Here is a 17,039-nt window from a genome sequence, read left to right as displayed (position 1 = left end):
CTCTATCTCTTAGCCAGTACCATATTGTTTTGATGACTGCTGCTTTATAGTATAGTTTAATATCTGGTACTGCTAGGCCCCCTTCCTTCACATTTTTTTTATTATTTCCCTTGATATTCTTGATCTTTTTTTATTCCAAATGAACTTTGTTATAGGTTTTCCTAATTCAGTAAAGAAGTTTTTTGGTAATTTGATAGGTATGGCACTAAATAGGTAAATTAATTTGGGTAGAATTGTCATTTTTATTATGTTAGCTCATCCTACCCATGAACAATTAATGGTTTTCCAATTGTTGAGATCCGGTTTTATTTGTTTGGAAAGTGTTTTGTAGTTGTTTTCATATAATTGCTGTGTTTGTTTTGGTAGGTAGATTCCTAAGTATTTTATATTGTCTAGGGTGATTTTAAATGGTATTTCTCTTTCTACCTCTTGCTGTGTCGACTATCTTTTCATAATTTTCTTGGCCTCATTTTCATTTCTTTCTCCAAGTTTTCTTTTTTTCTCTCTTATTTGATTTTTAATACCCTTTTTGAATTCTCCTAGCAAATCTTTTTGGGCTTGTATCCAATTCACACTTTTCTTTGAGGTTTTGTATATAGCAGTTTTGACTTATTGTATCCTTCTGAATTTGTCTCTTAATCTTGCCTTTCTCCATAGTAACATTTTATGATTATGTTCTTTTTTAGTTGTTTCCTCATTTTTTCCAGCCCATTTCTTGACTTTTAACTTCATGTTGACATTGCTCTCTGCTCCCAGGGTGGAGTTGGTACTGTCCCAAGTTTTGAATTTTTTTGTGCAATTGTTTTCAGAGCTAGTTCTGGGAGTTTCTTTGTCTTTAATGCTTTTAAGAAGGCATGATCTTATTAAGGAAAGGTGTGGCCATTGCTCTCCTGGTTTGTGAGTGACCACAAGAATTCTTTCTTGTCCTGGAAATGTAACCAGGTTCCTGTTCCTTTGTGGTCACAAATAATCTTATGACCCTGGAAATGTAGCTAGTGCCCCTATTCTCTTGGGATTGGGGCTGCAAGAGCTGGTTCTCCTTTCTGTCTTGGATTTGAGTCCAGGGCCCTTGTGCTCTTGTGAGCTACAAACAACAAGTACACTTCTCTACCCTGTTATGATGAGCAGGTTTTCTGCTCCCCTCTTTGGCTTTGTAATTCAAGGCTCCTTTTCACCCTGAGCCTGAGACCTGGAACTGTGAATGGGCATTGCTATAGGTCCTGCAGACAGGGCTAACAGAGTCCTCTGTAATCTTCTTCTGATCAATTATCTGACCACCCTCTGTGGGCTGAGAGCTCCCAAAGCTGTAGTTGTGACTGATGTAGCCACCTCCATGACCTGCTGCTGGCTTACTCTAGTGTCAATCGCTACCCTGGTGAGATAGGTTTAAAAAAAAACCAAACCCTTATCTGTGGGGCAAGGGCTAGGGCAGTGGAGGTGAACCTTTTAGAGATTGAATACCCAAACTGTAACTTTCATGCTGTGTGTCACCTGCCCCCTTACCCCAGACAGGGGAGGGAAGAAGTAGGAAGTGCTCCCATTGGGTTGCTGGCCAGAGGGATGGGTCATGTGAAAAATGTGTAGAGAGGGGTAGGGGAACAGCCTCCTCTGGCACATGTACCATAGGTTTGCCAATATGGGGCTAGGCAGTCACAGATAGGAAGTGTCTGAGGCCAGATTTGAGTCCAGTTTTTCCAGAATCCAGGCATGGTGTTCTATCTACTGTGCTTATATAGCTGTCAAAATGAGATAGATTTTTCCTATCAAACTTTTTAGTTATTTTGGACAAAAAAATTCTTTTACCTCCAACCTTTTGTTGGTTGTGCTATACCAGATTTCAATCTGAGGAATTATTTTAAAGTTGTTTAGAATTTGGGAGAGTTCAGGTGAATTCCTGCCTGTACCATCTTGGCTCTGCTTCTGGGTTTTTAATTTCTAGTTATTAGTTAAGCAGTCCATGAAATTGCTGAATTTTACATATGAAAAGGACTGTAGCAATCTAATTTAGTCTAACCCCCCTCATTTATTTTCCTGTTTTTAATATTTTATTTTTTTAGAAAGATTTTCCATGGTTACATGATTCTTGTTTTTACTTTCCCCTTCACCCCTCATTACCCCCCTCCCCATATTCAACACGCATCAATTAAGACTTATTTACATATTATTGATAGTTTCATTTGTGTGGTCGTTTAATGTCACATCCCCAACCATGTCCGCATCCACCCATGTGTTCAAGTGGTTGTTTTTCTTCTGTGTTTCCACTCTTACAGTTCTTCTGAATGTGGGTAGCACTTTTTTTCCATAAATCCCTCAGAATTGTCCTAGGTCATTGCATTGCTGCTAGTACAGAAGCCCATTACATTCGATTTTTACCACAGTGTATCAGCCTCTGTGTACAATGTTCTTCTGGTTCTGCTCCTTTCACTCTGCATCAATTCCTGGAGGTCTTTCCAGTTCACATGGAATTCCTCCAGTTTATTATTCCTTTTAGCACAATAGTATTCCATCACCCGCATATACCACAGTTTGTTCAGCCATTCCCCAATTGAAGGACATACCCTCCTTTTCCAATTTGTTGCCACCACAAAAAGCACATTTATAAATATTTTCGTACAAGTCTGTTTATCTATGATCTCTTTGGGGTACAAACCCAGCAATGCTATGGCTGGATTGAAGGGCAGACAGTCTTTTATTGCTCTTTGAGCATAGTTCCAAATTGCCATCCAGAATGGTTGGATCAGTTCACAACTCCACCAGCAATGCATTAATGTCCCAATTTTGCCACATCCCCTCCAACATTCATTACTCTCCCCTTCTATCATTTTAGCCAATCTGCTAGGTGTGAGGTGATACCTCAGAGATGTTTTGATTTGCATTTCTCTACTTATTAGAGATTTAGAACACTTTCTCATGTGTTTATTGATACTTTTGATTTCTTTATCTGAAAATTGCCTATTCATGTCCCTTGACCATTTATCAATTAGGGAATGGCTTGATTTTTTATACAATTGATTTAGCTCCTTGTATATTTGAGTAATTAGACCCCTGTCAGAATTTTTTGTTATAAAGATTTTTTTCCCAGTCTGTTGTTTCCCTTCTGATTTTGGTTGCATTGTTTTTATTTGTACAAAAGCTTTTTAATTTAATATAATCAAAATTATTCATTTTACATTTTGTAATTTTTTCGAACTCTTGCTTGGTTTTAAAATTTTCCCTTTCCCATAGATCTAAGAGGTATACTATTCTATATTCACCTAACTTTCTTATACTTTCCTTCTTTATATTTAAGTTATTCACCCATTCTGAATTTATCTTGGTTTAGGGTGTGAGATCCCCCTCCTTTTTGAGAGGTAGAAATTGTTGCCCTGAGAAGCTAAGTTGTTTTTCCAGGGTCATACAGTTAAATAGTGGAAGGGGCTGAACTTAGAGTAGAATTCAGGTCTCTTGATTCCCAGGCTAGTGCTTTTTTCACTTGGAAGAAAGGATTTATGTACCAGGCACTCTGCTACACACGTTACATTTATTTCTCACAATAACTCTTTGAGGTAGGTGCTGTTTTCCCCATTTTATAGTTGAGGAAATGGGCAGACTGAGGTTAAGTGAAAAAGCATGTTATATTCAGAATACTGGTTCTTCTCATCTCATATAGAAAAGTCTTTAAGATTTTTTTTCTCAATAAAACATTTAACCCATTACCTTTTCTGGTATGTTAAAAATGCACAATCACTCATACAGTATATATGCATACAGTAAAATTAAAATAGCATTGCTTTTTAACAATAGAGTGAGCAAAACCTTAGTATTATAATTTCTTGGGCTCTCAGATGATTTGGCTGTTATCATTGTGTACTTTGTGACAAAAGTGTAACAGTGTGCTTGACAACCCAAACTATGGAATTAGATGTATGACAACTCTGATCAGTGGAGAGTTTTGTACTTTGGGGAATTTTTTTTCTTTTAAATCTAAACCTACATCAAAGGCATTATTTATCCACATCCTGCTCTGTAGTGTTCCCTTTAAAAAAGTCTATCATTTATTTGTGATTTTTCTCCCTGTCATTTTGCAAATGTATGATTAGTAATTGAAAGTCTTGATTTTAGTCCTTAGTGGTGAAGATCTGCAGTAGAATGTTTTAGTACTTTCACTTTCATGTTATTAGTCACACAATATTATATATTTTACCACCAACTACCTTACAAGCATGCTAAAAGGTTATATATGAGAACATTCATGTTTTTGATAACGTTACCATCATTTTATATTTCTTAAAATGTCATGGAGCATATTTATTTCATTAATACAGTGTATAATTGAATCTTCTGAAATTCACATGAATTTCTACTACAATGTAAACATTAGATTTCCCAGAACTTCCTGGTTTGTTTGTTATAGTTCAGTTATTTTTAATCTTTAAAAAGTTCAACTTTATTCATAGATGATTATGGTTACATTTTTTTGGTGATGCTCTTCACGACTCTTAGAAAAATATAAACAGTGGTATTGTGATCATACTTGTGTATAAAGAAAGGACAAAAAAGCTTTGTCCTGTGATATGTATCTATTAAAAGGGGCAAAGAGAATCCAGATAAGACTTAGGGAGACTTTGGACTAGGGTGATGCCAATGGAAATAATAAGTAAGAGAAATTTGAGAGAAATTGAAAAGGCATCCTGAAATAGCATGATTTGGTAATTGGATATGTAGGATGAGGGAGAAGAAACAGTCAAAGATTACTCTGAAGTTATGAACATGGGTTACTGGTTTATATGTCCATTAGATTTTTTTTATGCCAAAGAGTTCTAGAATAAAAAGTTAAAGTTCATTTTCACTTTTTTGTCTTTGTTAAAATAAAAATCCCTTACCATATGGACCTTTTTCATTTTATGCAATGCTGTGTTCTATGATTCTGAGGACACCATCCTGCAAATTTGTGGATGGCTCAATAGGAGTATTTTCTTCAAATCTTATGTGTGTTTATATGCTTAATCTTTACAGATTTTTGCTTTTGTGGTACATTTTGGTTTCATTTATTTGTAGAAGCAGTTTATATATCATTCATAGATATAATATGTTTCTTGTACTTTTTCACACAATGAGAACTCATAGTCAGTGATAAAATTTTGTAGTTGCAATAATTTTGAGTGAATTTAAAATCAGTTTCATCTTTAACTTACCCATTCAAGCATCTACATTTTTTCATTTTCCTGTTTTTCTTATTTACAGCCTATTTTACACCAATCAAGGCAACGTTTGAGATTTTCTCGTAGTCTATGTTCAGCAAAATATGATCCTAATGAAAAGGTAAGAAAAAAAATCTTTAAAATATGTTGTAATACCAACTTTTTATGGCTTTCTTTCCCTTAAATATGATCTGTATTTTCAGTGGAAAGTTTGTATGGCACTAGTAAAATAATTTTATAATGGTATATTGTTGGGTTTATTTTGCCACTTCTCTTTTTTCATATTTACCATAACATCATTTTTGAATTTTCATCTATATTGCTTTGGAAAAATTTTATATATTTTTGTTTGTTTTTCTCATTTTAGACAATGATTTTATGCAGTGATACTATACTGTAGGACAGAAGGGACGAAACAATTTAGTAGGAAAAATAATGAAATTTGTTTTTAAAAAGCAACAATAGTAAAACAAAAGCCTACTGGACAAGCTAGTGTTATGGTTATGTAAATATCTCTTTATCATGGAAGTAAAGGACTTACAAATGTATACTTGGACTGTATAATCTATCTTTCCCACTCCCTCTCCATTGAAAAGAAGCAGAAATATCCCTGATATGAAAGTTTTATAATAAACATTTAGTTCAGCAACACAAATTCTGATCCAAGCCCTATATCTTTCTCTCTCCATATTCCTTACCTCTATGGAAGGAGGCAAATAATTTTATCTTGAACATTCTGTATTCCTTCATGGTTTTATTAATAATGAATTGATTATAGTTTTTTTAAAATTTTAAACATTTATTAATATTCATTTTTAACATGGTTACATGATTCATGCTCCTACTTTCCCCTTCACCCCCCGCATCCCCCCCACCCATGGCTGACACACATTTCCACTGGTTTTATCATGTGTCCTTGATCAAGACCTATTTTCAAATTGTTGGTAGTTGCATTGGTGTGGTAGTTTCAAGTCCACATCCTCAATCCTGTCCACCCCAACCCTTGCGTTCAAGCAGCTGTTTTTCTTATATGTTTCCTCTCCTGCAGTCCTTCTTCTGGATGTGGGTAGCGTTCTTTACCATAAATCCCTTGTCCTGGGTTTTTGTATTGCTGCTGGTACAGAGGTCCATTACCTTCGATTTTACCATAGTATATCAGTCTCTGTGTACAGTGTTCTTCTGGCTCTGCTCCTTTCGCTCTGCATCAGTTCCTGGAGGTCTTTCCAGTTCGCCTGGAACTTCTCCAGTTTGTTATTCCTTTTAGCACAATAGTATTCCATCACCAGCATATACCACAATTTGTTCAGCCATTCCCCAATTGAAGGACATACCCTCCATTTCCAGTTCTTTGCCACCACAAATAGCGCAGCTATAAATATTTTCGTACAAGTCTGTTTATCTGTGATCTCTTTGGGGTAAAAACCCAACAATGGTATAGCTGGATCAAAGGGCAGGCAGTCTTTTATAGCCCTTTGAGCATAGTTCCAAATTGCCAGCCAGAATGGTTGGATTAGTTCACAACTCCACCAGCAATGCATTAATGTCCCAATTTTGCCACATCCCCTCCAGCATTCATTATTCTCCCCTTCTTGAATTGATTATAGTTTTAAAGTCTTTTAGAGTAAAGTTATTTTTCTCCATATTGTTGTCATAGTATACATTGTCCTTGTTCTGCTCCCTTTGCATTAGTTTATAGCACTTTAAAATTGTCTGTTTTTGGCATTTTCTTAAGGCATAATAATATTCCATTATATACATATAGAATAATTACTATAGCCATTCCTTAATAGGAGCAGATTCCCTTAGTTTATAATTTTTGTTTGTTTTCAACTGCTATAAACATTTTTTGGACATTAATTCCTCTTTGATCTCTTTGGAGTATGAGGTCCTGTAATAGTATAGATGGGTCAAAGGGTATGAACAATTTAGTAACTTCCAGCATAGTTCCAAATTACTTTCCAAAATGGTTGCTCCAGTTTATAGTTCACCAATAGTAGACTAGCGTGTTGCCTATAGCCCCTCCACCATTGGTGATTTGTTTACAATTTAGTAGGAACAGAATGAAAAGTTGAGAGAATTGTATTATTGTACTTCATGTAAATGTTTTAAAGTTTTTTAATTAAGGTAGTTATATACATTTCACTTTCAGAAAAAATAAAAACTTTAGGGCAGGGATTGAATTAAAAAAAAATACCTTCTATCTTAGAATCATTACTGTTCTAAGGCAGAAGAGCCACAAGGGCTAGACAGTGGTGGATAAGTGGCTTCCTCAGGGTCACACAGGTAGGAAGTGTCTGAGGTCTGATTTGAATCCAGGACCTCCTGCCTCTAGGCCTATTTTACATGACTGCACATGTCATATTGCTTATATTGTAATATTATATATTATTGATATTGCTATATCAAATTGCCATCTTGGGGGATGGGGGGAAGGAGGGAGCAAAGAAGAGAATTTGGAACTTAAAATTGAAAAAAAACCCAAATGTTAAAAATTGTTTTTACATGTAATTGGAAAATTTTTTTTAAATTTCCTCAGCTGTAAACTGAGAATAATAATATCTACCTCTTAGGCTTGTTGTGAGACCTAAAGGAGGTAGTATTTGTAAAGTACTTAGCACAGTACCTGGCACATAGTAAGCACTCAATAAGTCCTCCCTCCCTCCCTCCCTTCCTTCCTTCCTCCCTTCCTTCCTTCCTTCCTTCCTTCCTTCCTTCCTTCCATGCCTTTTGAAAAAAAAATAACAGTACACATTCCCAGGGTTGGAATTTTTGGGTCAAAGGATATGTTATTTTTTTTTTTACATTACATGTCAGATTTCTTTCCAAAAACACTACAGTAGTTCTTAGACTGCTCCTGCTGCGGATCCTAGCAGCCCAGCTGTGGGAGAAGGAGCATCGAGGCACAGGAGCCCTGCCTGAGAAGAAGGGTTCCCAGCCACGGCCCCTTCCCTCCGACCCCAGATCCAAGTCGCTAGCGCTGGTGCTCGGCCGTGTCTGAGGAGAGGGACCTAATAGATCCCCACTTGCAGCCAACTTTGCAGAAGGGGAAGTAAGGGAGGAGCCCAAGAGGAGGTCAGTAAGATTGTCAGCTAAACCAGTCCTTGCAAAGGCTGAATCTAAGCCCAAAAAGACAACAGGAAAGGATAAATCTGAGGACAAAAAAATTCACACAAAAGGAAAAAAAGGAGCAAAAGGAAAACAAGCAGAATTGACTAATCAAGAAGAGAATAAAGATAGTCATCTATCTGTATTACCTGCAGAAAATGGAGAAACTAAAAATGAAGAGGTCCCAGTCTCTGATTCAGCAGGAGAGAAAGAAGCCAAATCTGAATAACATCTTATACTAAGTCTTTTGACAGTTGTCCCTGTCACCTCCCTTCTTGTACAATTCAGAGGAATATTTTTATCAACTATTTTGTAAATGCCAACTTTTTAGTAGCTCTAGAAACACATTTTTAAGGAGGCAATCCCACCTCATCACATTAATTTTTTAAAACATTTAGATAAATGTAAGCCAATCTAAAGTGACTTTATTTAGAATCCTATTTAAAGAGGTGAAATCACATACTAGTTGTTGATTTGGCATTTTGTTTTGTTTTAATATGGCCAGAAATTAATAGGATGTTGATTAGAAAGATGTTCACTGTCTTGTGCATAGGTTTAACATTTCATGAGCAGTTTTTACATCATTAAATGAAACATAGGTGGCCATTTGGAATTTTGACCATGAATTTTAAAGATCTTATTTGAAGTTATCTATTTTCCATCTTATCTTTCGGTACAATTTTTTCCTAAATAAAACTGCGCCCTAGTGTTGGATCTTCCTTTCAAAAAAAAAAAGACTACAAATTTATAATTCTACAAGCATTGAATGAATATACTACTTTTTAGTAGTCTAGCTGACTTTGATTGTAATTATTCTTGCCTATTTGATAGATGTAAGATATTACCTCAAATTTTTTGAAAATTTCTTTTTGATTATAACCTTAACAAACATTAACAAAAATGAACATTTCAATAAACAAATAAGGACAGAAAAGAGGTTGGTACATGAAACTAAACTTTTGTTACATGTCTTGCTTTTAAAAAGTGTCTTGTGAATTCTAAGTGATAAAATTTCTGTTCTCTTTTGAACTTCCTTCTTGATGTTTCATTTTCTTTGATAGCTTTATTTTGTATTATACTTTACTCACAATCTCTCCATTACTCATAGAAGTGTTTTCTAGCAACCAGTAATCAAAGTCAAGCAGAACTTTAGCAACATTAAGTCAACACATTATCCATGTCTGATATATCTCATTATGTACCACTGTAGTATCAACTCTCTTTCAAAAGTTAGGAAGCAAACTTTATTATGAATCAATTTTCTAATGTCCTTATTTGTCACTTCATTCATTAGAGTTGTGAAGGCTTTAAAAGTAATTTTATTTTTCATTATTGTAGTCCTTATAGATTTCTCTTCTGATTCTGCCCCTTTTGCATTAATTTGTATGTCTTTTCAGTTATCTTTGAAGCCATAATACTTTCCTACAGTAAACGTATGATTTGTTGAGCCATTCTCAATTGATAGGCACCCACTTTGTTTCTAGTTCTCAAAAATATTTTAATTTACATTTCTTTTATTAGTAGTGAGTTGTTGGAGGCATGGCTCCAAGATAGCACCTTTTTATTTCAGGTTCAGTGTTGGGATGAAATGAAGCACTCCTAAGTCATTGAACATTTAACAAAGGAAGTTTACTTTTTCCTAACACAGCAGGAATATGCAACAAAGATTTAGAGGTATTTAGTTTCTCTCAATGTGCCCTCCTCTTGACTCTGTAGAGACTCGTTCATTAGGGCATCGTGACCCTCAAGGTCTTAGGCAACCACCATTTGAGAGCCCTCCATTGTATGTGACTGGATTTTTTTGTACCCATACACAAGGAAACTGGGGCAAAGAAGTTGGGTCGGGAAAATTCTGGTTCTATCACATGAGATGAAACATTATCAAATGTTTATTATTGAATTTTATAAAGTTTTATGGATGCCATTAGTTTGTGTATCACATTTGTTTTTGAATATATAACTGTCCTTTCCCTTTCCTAGCCAGCCTTCCTTTTATAAAAGATTAAAAGAACCTCCCCTAAACAAATCCCACCACATTTTAATAAATATGATGTTTGCACAAAGACATGGTGTTTGCTATATGCAGCATTCCACACAGATCCCTGCCTCCTTATTCAAAATTTAATTTTGGGGAGACAACTAGGTGGCTCAAGTAGATTGAGAGCCAGGCCTAGAAATGGGAGATCCTAGGTTCAAATATGGCTTCAGATACTTCCTAGCTCTTTGACCCTGGGCAAGTCATTTAACCCCCCTTGCCTAGCCCTTTCAGCTCTTTTGCCTTAGAACCAATATAAAATTGATTCCAAGAGGAAGTTAAGGGTTTTAAAAAAAAAGAAAAAGGAAAATTTAAATTTTTATCTATCAAATTGTTGCTATCAGTTTACCACTTATTCATTGTGCATTGTGACTCTTAACAGTTATATATTTTGCACGTGAGATTCTCTCATATTTAGTGTTTATATTTTTTCCTAATCTAATTTTATTTTACATTTATTATCATACAATAAATTTTTAATTTTTAAATTGTCAAACTCTTTTAACTTGTTCCCAATAAGTTTCATTTGCTGAATTAAAAAATTCATATAGCCTTATTTTTGGTTTGAAAGAAGTTCTTTTGTGTACAACTTTAATTTTAGTAGTCAGTGTTTTTATATTATTTTGTTATAATAGAGATTGTGACTGGATTATAATATTCATATTATATTGTCACTTTATTAGTATAATAGGAATTGTGACTGGATCAGTGTCTTCATTGTATAGGGAATTCTTGGAAAAGGAAACATCCTCTCCCAGTGCACATTGACATCTTTTTGCAACTTATCTCAGCTGTCTTAAAGACTAGGGAGAAGTTAAGTGACTCAAAGTCATACAGCCAGCATGTCTCAAGAGATTAGTGTTGAACCCAGGTCTTTGATTCTGCCTCTCAGTAATATAATAATTGTTTTGAAACACTTCTTAATTATATCTTAGTAGACAGTGGATTTTTAGCTTGTATGGGTAGTTCCTTTACTTGTATTTTAAAATTGTTTCATTTTCTGATAATTTGATTTTTTTTCTCTCATTTTTAGACTTTTGACAAACTTCTTATTGCCAATAGAGGAGAGATTGCTTGTAGAGTGAGTAGATTTTTAAGCTTCTGTTATTTTCTTTCTCTTCAACAACTTCTCATTAATTTTACCATTCTTCTTCTTTCTTTTGTAAAGATACTAATGTTAATAGTTACTGTATTTTAAAATAGGTTATTAAGACTTGCAAGAAGATGGGTATCAAGACAGTTGCCATACATAGTGATGTTGATGCCAATTCTGTAAGTATATTTTTGCTTTTCTTAAAAAAGAATTTTCGAATTGAACAAAATAACGAATTTGTTTTATTCTTCTTCATTGATGATACTTCTTTGATGAAGCAGCTCTGGGCCTGGAGTTAGGAAGATCTCAGTTCAAGTTTGATTTCTCACCCTCTTTGTCTGTCTGTCTGTCTCTCCCTCCATCCCTCCCTCCCTCAGTTTTCTCATCTGCAAAATGGGGATGATACTAATAGCCCTTACCTCCCAGGGTGGTTTTGAAGATCAAATGAGGTAATAATTGTAAGACACTAAACACAGTGCCTGCCACAGAGTAAACACTTTGTAAATATTAGCTCTTATTATTATACTGTGATATCTTTGGGTTCTCAGAAAAAGTAATCGTAGAAGATTCTTTTTGGGGTGGGGAGATATGGGAGATGAATAGTATATTTTTTATTTTTTGAAACTTGTATAAATTCATTTTATTGGACTAAAATGTTAAAAAAGACTAATTATCATAACACATATTGGATTTAGATGATATTTATCTATTTTTTAAACATGTAGAAAGTCAGATTTGAGCTTGTATTTAGGCAGAGTTTGTAAAACCTTTTACCTAAAGTTTAGTCATATATAAGCACAGCTGCTTTACAGAACTGTATCTAGGGAGGAGGCATATAGTTTTTTCCTTAAGGCACAAATTTTAGAGGATTATGATAGTATTTATTCTTTAAGCTGGGACAAACAACTTTAGCTACAAATAAATAATCAAATTCTATTATTTCTGGTGGAGGAAGTAAATCATTAGGTAGCTTCCTGAGTCAGCCCCTCCCTGTTCTTCCCTCAAGTGGTGGTCTCTTTAGCAAGGCCTTGCAATGTTTTGGGACTTTTGCCCAAGGATGCCGATATCTTATGGTCTCTACTCTTTATATGGGAGTCTTGTGTCCCAAGCTTTCATATTTCATCTTGAGGTCTCTTTTCCACTTCCCTCTCAGATGAATTTGCCTTGTAAAAAGTTCATTTTAGAGCAACTTTTGTTATTTTCTTCTTTGAAAACATTTTGTGAGACTCACTCTGGGTCTTAGAATAGTTTTGACTGTAATTTTATAAAAGTATATTCTCCAAATATAATTATAATTATTGGTTCTGGGTTGCAATAATTATTGAATTTGAATGAATAATTTTTTCCAAATCTATTTTCTTGTTTAGTTAGGTTCTTTTTGTACAGAAATGTTTTTATATTCATTTAGGCAAGAATATCTATTTTTTCCTTTAATGATTCCTACTACTTGTTGCCACAGTAAAGCTTATAAAGCTTAAATGCTTTATTTTCTTCCATTTTTGTTAGAGTTCTTGTTTTACTTTCGGAATTACTGATATGTGCATATATACATGCATGCATGCATATATGTTTATATAAATGTGTGTATATATACACATATATGTATATATACATTTATTATATATAATATCAGATAACTACATTTATTAGATATTTTACTGAGTTTTTATTTTCTTTAGATTTACCAAATACTGATCTTTTATATATATATTTAGTTGGCTACCTGTCATATCTGTTGTGACCTATTTGTCTATTTCTGGCCCAGGACCAAATTGTTTGAGAACTGCTTTGTGCCATATTTTAAATTTGGGTGTTTAAAACTTTTCATCTTTTCTTATCTTTTAAAAAAAAATCCTTACCTTCTACCTAAGAATAGGTAGAAGAATGGTAAGGGCTAGGCATTTGGGGGTTAAGTAACCTGCCCAAGGGTCACACAGATAGGAAGTGTCTGAGGCCAGATTTGAACCCAGGACCTCCCATCTCTAGGTCTGGCTCTCAGTCTTTTCGTCTTTTCAACAGTTTGTGTCCCTTGATAGGCTTGCCCACTTTTGTCATATAAATGTTATAATTTTGTCTTGTTTTTAAGAAGAAACTTCTTGGTATATTTATTTGTATTGTGCCTTACTCAGAGACTCATACTGTGCCTTACTCAAAAGTTAACATATAGAATGATAGCAACAGCAACATAATCAATGATTATTGAGAGCAAAACTTTGCCAGTAGGGCTTCTGGTACTTTCTCCATGACCAGTCATTGCCAAAGTGGGCGCTACTGCCCCCTGGTGGATGCTGCAGTGATCCAGGGAGAACGATGGTGGCCACAGGTGTATATATCTTTCCTATTAATTGCTATTAAAATTTTAAAAATTAATTTCCAGGGGGCAGCTGGGTAGCTCAGTGGATTGAGAGCCAGGCCTAGAGACTGGAGGTCCTAGGTTCAAATCCGGCCTCAGACACTTCCCAGCTGTGTGACCCTGGGCAAGTCACTTGACCCCCATAGCCTACCCTTACCACTCTTCCACCTATGAGCTAATTCACAGAAGTTAAGGGTTTAAAACAAACAAACAAACAAACAAACAAACAAAAAAATTAATTTCTAGGGGGCTAAGTAATATTTTTTCTGGAAAGGGGGCAGTAGGCCAAAAAAGTTTGGGAACCACTGCCCTAGACAGTGATGATAAACCTTTTAGAGACAGAGTGCTGAGCCCCTCTCCCCTTCTAGAATCCCCCACAAATTTTCCTCCCCCACCACAAGGGAGAAAGAAAGCGTTCCCATTGGGTTGCTGAGCAGAGGGGTGGGTGAAGTGAGGAATGTCCTCAGTGAGTATAGAGAGGGGGAGGGGAGCAACTCGTCCCAAGTCCCTCTGCCTTTCTAATAATGAATTCTGGAGGGGTAGGGAGGGCGGCCATGTGCCTACAGAGAGCATTCTGCAAACCATCTTTGGCACTAATGCCATAGGTTTGCCATTATTGTCCTAGAAGATGGAGGGATTGGAGCGATTGGGTTAAAGAGTCATTGAGGTATACTTCTCACTGGTTCAGGTCCTGATGGTTAGCAATTTGGGAAAATCCCCATAATTCTTTTTTAAAAATTAGTCATGACTAGATAATTCTTAGTGATTTGTACAGAAAAATTATGTTATGAAACATATTTAGCTTTCCTATTCTATTTCTTCCAGTGTTTGTAATTTCCTTACTTTCTCTTCTGTTATTGAAACTGATAAGAGTCTCCTCTTTAACTGATAAATAACTAGTCTAATCAGACTGTTCTTCTTTGTCTTTCTTATCCATACTTTTCTGCGGGGCAGTGTAAGACTGCCCACAAAGAAATTTCCTTATAGATGATCAGTTATTTTCTCATCAATTATATTTCAGAATGAAAAGTTTTAATTTCTCTTTTTTCCAATTTACAAGTTAACTTTATTACTTAGCTCTAATGAAAACACTACCTAATTATATAGCCTTTACATATTTTTTCTTTATTTAGATTCTTTATGTAAAAATAAGCTAGAAAAAAGTTAGAAGTAGTGGTAGCCAGGCAACAGTCAGTCAACACGTTTATTAAGTGCTTATTATATTCCAGGCACTGTAGTAATATGGATAGTTAAAATTCTCAAAATAAATAAATAAAATAAATGTTTTAACTAGAAATTCTCCAGAATATGATTTTTGTAGTCCTTTGCAGTTTTCAAAGACTCTTAAAAATTTCTTAAGTTTTTGGGTAATGTAACTATTCATCTGTATTTATACTTTACCCTAGAAATGTCAGATTTTGTATACTGAATTTTAAGAGGTTTTTCATGTTGACATGATTCTTAAAAAGAAGGTCAGCCATTCAGTTTTGTCAATCTCTGGGATGTTACAGATGAGGAAACAAGCCGAGGCTATTCAGATAGTTTGTGGAAGAGATAAAAATTGGACTAGTATCACTTAATATCTAGTCCAGGATTGTTTCTACCATACTAACTTATGATCTTATAAGATATGTCTTTCAAGTTACATGGGCTGAGGCAGACATGATTGGGGATGTAGACTCGAAACTACCACACCAGTGTAACTATCAATAATATGGAAATAGGTCTTGCTTTCAGGTTGATGTTTATTAAGAGAATATCTTCAGTTAAATACCAATAATAGTGTTGATGGCTTATTTTTTGGGGGTATAGTATTTCTTAGTTTAAAACTTTTTACATTTTTTAGCTTATCAGCAACAATCACAATACTTTGAAAAATCAAGATGCTTAATGATCCTCAATATTAGTAAGCAGAATAAGCATAAAATGTAGGTATGGTATATATGTAAGTAGAAATCGACAATTACAATTAAATTTTTAATCAGGTTTTTTATTTATAACCCTTTATTCTGGCTGCTCTGACTTTTTCTTTAGTTAGTTGAAACTAACTCATTAACCTATATTCCATTTTGAATATCTATTTGGCAATTTAAGAAACTCTTGCAAAGATTATGATTTATATGGAAAATGTCTAATCTGGAATAATACATATTAATTAATTTCCATTTAAAGATGTATGACATTGGAGCCAGAAGAATTTAAAAGTAGGAGGAACTTTGGAGATGAACAAGTTAAATGTCTTGTCCAAGGTCATATAAATAATAGCATAAGTAAAACTAGAGCCAAGGTCAAACAACTGCTAGTGTGATTCTCACCAGACCACAATTTAATTTGGTTCCAAGAAAGCTTTGGCTAAATATCAGTCCCCTTGTGCACAGTTTGTCATATTAAGACAATCCTATGTATTAGGGGTAAATTAGATATTTGGATTTTATAAGTGAGTGACAGGAATGGATCCTATTATCCTTTCAGACTGGCAAGCCCAGTTTAGAATTTGGAGCCAAAGCTGTTGGTACAATTCTCAGGTGAATATAAGAGTTGGAAGTTTCCAACTGTCACTGGGGACTATCTCTCTGAGCTCTCTGGGCTGAGTTAAGGTCTGGAAGGCAGTTTTCCCTTAGCTCTCTGGCAAATTCCCTGTGAAACCTTTGGGAATACCAGATTGGCAGTTTGGGAAGAGAGAGGTGACTATTTGGCAGTGGCTGAAGTGAAAAGAGTGACAGAAAGAAGAAAAGATCTTTTTCTCTGATGTCAATGAGAAGGCAGAGATAGAACAGACTTTGTCCTATCCAGGCAGGTAGCCATTCCTGTCTCAACCAAAATCAACTTTTGGCTAGGCTGGCAGTAAAGCAGTTGCAGAAATAACATCTTGAAACAGTATTTTTTAAAGACATATATTATTTCATAAGGATATTCGAAATAGGTTTATTTAGGTAGTAATTGGGTTATAAGATAGAAAATAAGGTGTGAGTGTAGGTCTGGTTTACCAGACAGAAGTGGGCCTGTGAGGACCTTTGAGTTGGGTGTGGTTTTGAATTAGAGACCCCATAGTTTTTAGGGAACCCCTTATCTTTGAACCCTGTTACAATTATCTTTCATTTTCTTACAACTTTAAGATATTAAATATAGGTACTTTTATATATCTGTCTCTGAGGCTTTTTGCAGCCAGTCAGTTTACTAGGCCTGAAACTTTATCAACTGTTCATCTCCAGTTAATAAGGCCCACCTTCAACAGCTAATCAACTGGCCTTTTATCAGCAACTAAGAAGAGAA

At 35.0% G+C, this 17,039-nt stretch overlaps 2 protein-coding genes across 2 annotated transcripts in view; both read left to right on the top strand.

Annotated features, from left to right (window-relative positions):
• PCCA (propionyl-CoA carboxylase subunit alpha) overlaps positions 1–17,039 on the top strand; it is a 618,789-nt gene that overhangs the window by 9,348 nt on the left and 592,402 nt on the right. The window contains exons 2-4 of the mRNA XM_044669343.1: positions 5,224–5,301; positions 11,354–11,401; positions 11,524–11,592. Of these exons, the coding sequence (XP_044525278.1) occupies positions 5,224–5,301; positions 11,354–11,401; positions 11,524–11,592 (195 nt within the window). The remainder of the gene's footprint in view (positions 1–5,223; positions 5,302–11,353; positions 11,402–11,523; positions 11,593–17,039) is intronic.
• Positions 7,061–8,737, top strand: LOC123239186 (non-histone chromosomal protein HMG-14-like). Its single transcript, XM_044666441.1, has 2 exons — positions 7,061–7,094; positions 8,180–8,737. Exons 1-2 carry the CDS (start codon positions 7,061–7,063, stop codon positions 8,512–8,514), a joined length of 369 nt encoding a protein of 122 aa, XP_044522376.1. The 3' UTR covers positions 8,515–8,737.

The sequence above is a fragment of the Gracilinanus agilis genome, chromosome 3, assembly GCF_016433145.1.
Source record: "Gracilinanus agilis isolate LMUSP501 chromosome 3, AgileGrace, whole genome shotgun sequence".
Taxonomy (NCBI): Eukaryota; Metazoa; Chordata; class Mammalia; order Didelphimorphia; family Didelphidae; genus Gracilinanus; species Gracilinanus agilis.
The sequence above is the reverse complement of the archived record's forward strand: the minus strand, read 5'-3'. Positions and strand labels throughout refer to the sequence as shown.